This window comes from Lepus europaeus, chromosome 7 (assembly GCF_033115175.1).
Source record: "Lepus europaeus isolate LE1 chromosome 7, mLepTim1.pri, whole genome shotgun sequence".
In the NCBI taxonomy this organism is placed as follows: Eukaryota; Metazoa; Chordata; class Mammalia; order Lagomorpha; family Leporidae; genus Lepus; species Lepus europaeus.
Genome location: NC_084833.1, coordinates 6,491,265 through 6,497,060, shown reverse-complemented (window position 1 = coordinate 6,497,060; position 5,796 = coordinate 6,491,265). Strand labels below are relative to the sequence as shown.

Here is a 5,796-nt window from a genome sequence, read left to right as displayed (position 1 = left end):
TGCAAAGACGCCCCCCGCCCCGCACATCTCCAAACGGCCCCCAGGGGGCACTTTCGCCCCGGGGAAGCGCGGGTCCTCTTCCCACCCGAGCCGGAGGAGAGAAAAGCCCCGTTATCTCCTCCGGCACCGGCGGGGGTGGGGAGACGGCAGGATCCACACCGTGTCTCCAAACACAGGGCCTTCCGCGACCCCGGCCACGCTCGACACCCGCGGGGCCCTTGGTTCTGACCCCCGACCCATCAAGACACAACGGTTCCCGTGGCTGACCGAGGCCTTGGGTGCTCGGAGGAAGATGGGGACCTCGCTCTCAGCCCCCGGGACGCGAAGGGTTAAGGCGGGCGGCGCCGCAGAAGCCCCCCGCACCGCCGCAGCGGCTCCCGCGGACCGCCGGGCAGTCACGTGGGGCGAGGGCGGGCCCACGGGAGGCAGCAGCCAATAGGCTGCGCTGTCGTTGGGCGTGATAGCCAATAGGAACAGGGAGCGGGGTCCCGGGACTAGGAAGAGACGGCAGCCGGGAGGGGGCTCCGGGGACTATGGGGCTTCTGACCATTCTGAAGAAGATGAAGCAGAAAGAGCGGGAGCTACGACTGCTCATGCTGTATCCTCCCGGGGGCCGGAGCCGCGGGGTGGCGGGGGCCCTGCCGGTGGGCGGTGCCAGGGTGCGCGGACGCTCGCCCGTCCCAACTGCCCATTGTGCGTCACGCACGTGGGCCCTACCAATCGCTCCCGGCGGGGGGCCGCGAGGAGGCCGTACCACTGGCTCGGGGCGGGGGGCTCCGTTCCGAGGGCCCAAGGTGCGGGCTTGAAGCCGAAGCGCCCGGACACGGCGTCCCGAATGGAAGGGGGCGGTGGGGCCCGGAGGTGACCGGACGTCGCCGTCCGTCGGGCGGGACGGAGCTGGGGGCCCCTGGCCTCCCCGGCTCTGACCTCCTACCCCCCCGCGGCCCGTCCGAGGGTGCCGGGCCCCGCCCTCGCCCTCGAGCTCGAAATCCCAGGGGCGAGCGGGCCCCGCCCTCGGCTGGCGCGGCCGGGGGCGTGGACGCCGCGGGTCGTTTCGCGCTGGGGTCCGGCCGTGCGTCTCTGCTGCTGTCCCCGGGGCTGAGGGCTCGCAGGCCCTGGCTGGGGAGAGGAGACCTTGATGTCTGTGTCGGGTGTAAAGAGCCCCGGGAAAGGCCCAGGGAGCTGAGCGCCACTGTGTGCGCGCCAGCGTCCTAGGGGCTGGGGTAACACAGCAAAGCAGACCCTGCGTGGCGGAACGCTGTAGTGCAGGGAGGAGCAGGGTGCTGAGTGACCCGTGCTCGGAGGACCAGGCTCGCGGAGTGACAGCCGAACACGCAGAGCTGGGGGAGGTGGGGCTTGGGGGGGGGTGGGGCAAAGGGAGCAGGTGCATCCAGAGGGGACCCCGGGGCCGCCTCCCCTGGGGCCTTCTGCTTCCTGGCAGTGAGGGGTGCAGAGCAGGGGCGCGACCTGAGGTCGGGGAGAGAGGCTGGTGGCTTGGGCCAGGATGTGAGCGGTGAGATGGTGGAAGCGGTAGAGGGGGGCATTCCGCCCCCCACTCCCCGCCCCTGGTGTCAGGTTGGAGCGCGACAGCCGCTGGGGAAGTGAGGCCCGACTGCCAGGTTCCTGGTGCGGGCAGTTACAAGGACCAGGGGCCATTTACCGAGGCTGGGAAGAGCCAGGGAGGAGCACAGGGGCCGGGGAGGCAGAGTTCTGTTCTCCCCTTAGAGAGGCCCCAGACTTCCCGGGAAGGGCAGGTGCAGGTCTGGGGGTCTGTGGAGGACACCGCCCAGGGAGTGTGTGCAGGCCAGAGGTTGGAGGAGAACCAGGTGCTGGGGGGGCCCTGGGAGTCACATTGGCGAGAAGGAGCCAGAGCCTGGTGGGTGTGGTTCAAGGAAGAGGGAGGAGGGAGACAGGGACTGACCGGGTGGACAGGAGCTGCCTGCAGCCGAGTGAGGAATGAGATGGGGGAGGGGCTGAGAGCCACAGCGGGGTCGGTCAGCTGGTTTTCTGGGCCTGGGCTCGGCAGAGGCGCTGTCCTCACCTCCAGTTTGTGGCCTTGGGTCACTCAAGGTCGGGAGAGACCCGCCCGGCCACAGCCCCCTTGCTCTGCCAAGTACGCCGAGCTGTGGGAATGGCTTCTCTGCCGTGAGCTCACACACCCATTTGCATGCATTTGGAATATTCCAGAAGCAGTGAGAGTGTGGCTATCCCCGGGGCCGTGGCAAAGCCGGTTCTTTGGATTTGGGGCCTTGGCTCAGGACACTTCGTGCCCTCCCGAGTAGAGTGCGGGCCTGGCAAGGAGTGGGCTTGGGCCACCAGGACCCACGCCGAGGAGGGCCCGGCCGGAGAAGATGCCGGATGCCTCAGCGCCTTTCAGGGGCCAGCGTGGGCACCACTCATCTCGGCGCACGCGGGGAGGGGTTGGTCGGCCCTTGGGGCGCGGGATGCGGGGACTTCCTTAACCAGGCGCGCCGCAGCGGCCTGGACAATGCCGGCAAAACCACGATCCTCAAGAAGTTCAACGGGGAGGACATCGACACCATCTCCCCCACGCTGGGCTTCAACATCAAGACCCTGGAGCACCGCGGGTGAGCAGGGCCCCGGGGCAGGGCCCGGAGCGCGGCAGAGGGGCCCGGCTCACTCGCCGCCTCCCTCCCCGGCGCAGGTTCAAGCTGAACATCTGGGACGTGGGCGGCCAGAAGTCCCTGCGGTCCTACTGGCGGAACTACTTCGAGAGCACCGACGGCCTCATCTGGGTGGTGGACAGCGCCGACCGCCAGCGCATGCGGGATTGCCTTCGGGAGCTCCAGAGCCTGCTGGTGGAGGAGGTGGGGTGTGTGTGTGTGTGTGTGTGTGTGCGCGGGGTGGGGGGTGGGGGTGTGTGCTGGTGGAGGAGGTGTGTGCAGGGGAGGGGGTGGGGGTGTGTCTGCCTGCGCACAGGGCTGGTGGGGCGTGGAGAGGGGCTGCTGGCCGGGGGCGGCCCTCCTCTGTGAATACACATGTCGGGTGTGTGGACACCTTTCTCCGCGGGCACCCAAAGGGACACCTGGGACAGACCTGTTCCTGCACTGCACCCCACCAGGGAGGCCGTGGTGCCATTCTGTGCACTGCGACCTGGGCTCCTGACCCCCAAGGCCGCCGTTTTTCTCCTCTGAGCTTCAGCGTCTGCCCTGAAACAGGCATGACGTCACCCACAAGACTGGGCTTAGCGAGTGAGGCTCTGGGGGGCGGGGGGCGGGGACGCCTGGCTCAGGGGCTGCCCTACTGTGTGCCCTCAGGAGAGCCACCTAACCTCTCACTTCCACATCCCGAGATGATCTTTGAAAGCAGAAAGATCTACTTTATGTTATTTGAAAGAGAGAGGGAGAGACAGAGAGAAAGATCTTCCATCTGCTGGTTCACTCCCCAGATGGCTACAGTGGTTGGAGTTGGGCCAGGCTGAAGCCAGGAGCCTGGAGCTCCATCCGGGTCTCCCACGTGGGTGGCAGGAGTCCCAGCACTTGGGCGATCCTCTGCTGCCTTCCCAGGCGCATTAGCAGGGGGCTGGATCCGAAGCGGAGCAGCCGGGACCCTAACCAGTGCTCCCACATCGGATGCTGGCGTCCCAGGCAGCAGCTTTTACCCACTGAGCCCCAGTGCCGGCCTCCCGGGCAGTTATCTTTAAAACGGTAGATTGACAGAAGAGTTGAGGAGCTGGAGCCCTTGCCCTTCATGCTCACGTGGTGCTAACGTCTTCCGTAACCCGGCCATCTGCCAGCCAGGAGCCGAAGGCTGGGGACGGCGGTGGGGACAGCGCCGTGTTCCCTGCAGAGCCCGGCTCTGCTGTTGGACTCAGCCTCCTGCTGCACTGCACGCAGCTGAGAGCCAGGGCTCCCGGGGAGTGGAAAAGGCAGATGTTGACGATTGGGGGGGCACAGATCGTGGCCGGCAGACGCTGAGCGCGCCCCCCACAGGCCAAGGCCTGCAGGGTGAGGGCGATGGTGTGGAGGGAGGCCCGGGGCAGACGCGGGTGGAAATATCTGGAATCAGAGGCAGAGAGTGAGGCCTGCTGGGAGTGGCACGTGAAAGGGATAAGCAGCCTGTGGGGTCTCTGCTGGTCAGACCATGGGAACCACAGGGGGCCCAGGATCCTCTTGTCCTGGGGGTCCACAGGGTCTCTAGGGGTCAGACCATTGGAACCACAGAGGAGCCCAGGATCCTCTTGTCCTGTGGGTCCACAGGGTCTCTAGGGGTCAGACCATCGGAATCACAGAGGGCCCAGGATCGTCTTGTCCTGGGGTCTGTGGGGTCTCTGCGGGTCAGACCATGGGAACCACAGAGGGGCCCAGGATCCTCTTGTCCTGGGGGTCCACAAGGTCTCTAGGGGTCAGACCATCGGAACCACAGAGGGGCCCAGGATCCTCTTGTCCTGGGGTCTGTGGGGTCTCTGCAGGTCAGACCATCGGAACCACAGGGGCCCCAGGATCCTCTTGTCCCGGGGTCTGCGGGGTCTCTGGGGGCCAGGTCATCGGAACCACAGGGGGCCCAGGATCCTCTTGTCCTGGGGTCTGTGGGGTCTCTTCAGGTCAGACCATCAGAACCACAGAGGGGCCCAGGATCCTCTTGTCCCGGGGTCTGTGGGGTCGGGGTCTGTGGGGTCTCTGCGGGTCAGACCATCAGAACCACAGGGCCCAGGATCCTCTTGTCCTGGATTACAAAAGAGGAAGCAGGAACTGAGAGTGAGTGGCCCGCTGCCCCTCCCACCCGGGCCGCTCCCGCCCCCACAGCCGCTCTGGGCCAGTGGAGGAGGGGCTGCCGGCCCCTGAGCCCCGCCCCTCCCTCCCCCCCCCAGCGCCTGGCCGGAGCGACCCTCCTGATCTTTGCCAATAAGCAGGACCTGCCGGGCGCGCTGTCCTCCAGCGCGATTCGCGAGGTGAGTGCGGGGCTCACGGGGGACGGGGGACTCACCAGGTGTTGGGTGGCATTGTGAGCCCCTGCTGTGTGGCAGGTGAGGTGCAGGGGCGGCCCCAGGGCCTGTTTGTCACCGCACAGGCAGGCACCCGGCGCCCTCCGCCCCAGGGAGCTCCCTGTGCCACGGCGGCCCCCTGCTCTCGCTGGCCAGGACCGCCTGACCCCGCAGCCTGCAGCCTCCCCCTGCTCAGGCACCGGGATGAGAAAGCCGGGTTAGAAACCGGTTCTGCCCCGCCCGGCTGTGTGACCTTGGGGGGCTGTGGAGGTCTCTGAGCTTTGGTTCCTCCTGGGCGAAACCACAGACGCCCAGGAGGCCTCGGACGCAGGGGGTGTGGGGTCCCCAGCAGGATGCCTGGGCCCTGGCGGACGCCGCAGCAGGGGGTGGCACTGCCCAGGGAGCTCTCCCCGCGGGGGGGCGGGGCTCGCCAGGGCCTGGGCGGTTCCCTGGGTAGGGAGACCCGGGCTGCCCCCACCGGTACTTCGCCCCGCCAGGCCCTGGAGCTGGACTCCATCCGCAGCCACCACTGGTGCATCCAAGGCTGCAGCGCGGTCACCGGGGAGAACCTGCTGAGCGGCGTGGACTGGCTGCTGGACGACATCTCCAGCCGCATCTTCACGGCCGACTGAGCCGCTGCCCGCGCCCACCCCACCTGCGGCCATGCCAGTCGGCCTGCAGAACTCCAGTCCCCGCCCCCGCCCAGACCTGGCTGTCGCCCTGGCCCAGACCCGGCCCACGGCTGCACACCCAAAAGAAAGGGCTGGGGCTGGACCGGCCCCTCTGCTGCTACTGAGGCTGTGGGCCTCGCCCTGTGCTCGGCTCTGAGAATAAACCACTCCTCACCCCAG

At 67.8% G+C, this 5,796-nt stretch overlaps 1 protein-coding gene across 1 annotated transcript; it reads left to right on the top strand.

The window, feature by feature from the left end:
* Positions 1–469: 469 nt before the first annotated feature.
* On the top strand, positions 470–5,796 carry ARL2 (ADP ribosylation factor like GTPase 2). The gene is made up of 5 exons (XM_062197771.1): positions 470–598; positions 2,478–2,588; positions 2,666–2,828; positions 4,832–4,912; positions 5,443–5,796. The coding sequence occupies exons 1-5, from the start codon at positions 534–536 to the stop codon at positions 5,575–5,577; spliced, it is 555 nt and encodes a 184-aa protein (XP_062053755.1). The 5' UTR covers positions 470–533; the 3' UTR covers positions 5,578–5,796.

Excerpts from the sequence above, each read along its gene's own strand:
- ARL2 (XM_062197771.1), top strand. The coding sequence starts at position 534 with ATGGGGCTTCTGACCATTCTGAAGAAGATGAAGCAGAAAGAGCGGGAG. Across the intron at positions 2,589-2,665 it reads AAGACCCTGGAGCACCGCGG|GTTCAAGCTGAACATCTGGG; the intron begins GTGAGCAGGGCC and ends TCCCCGGCGCAG. Across the intron at positions 4,913-5,442 it reads CCTCCAGCGCGATTCGCGAG|GCCCTGGAGCTGGACTCCAT; the intron begins GTGAGTGCGGGG and ends TCGCCCCGCCAG.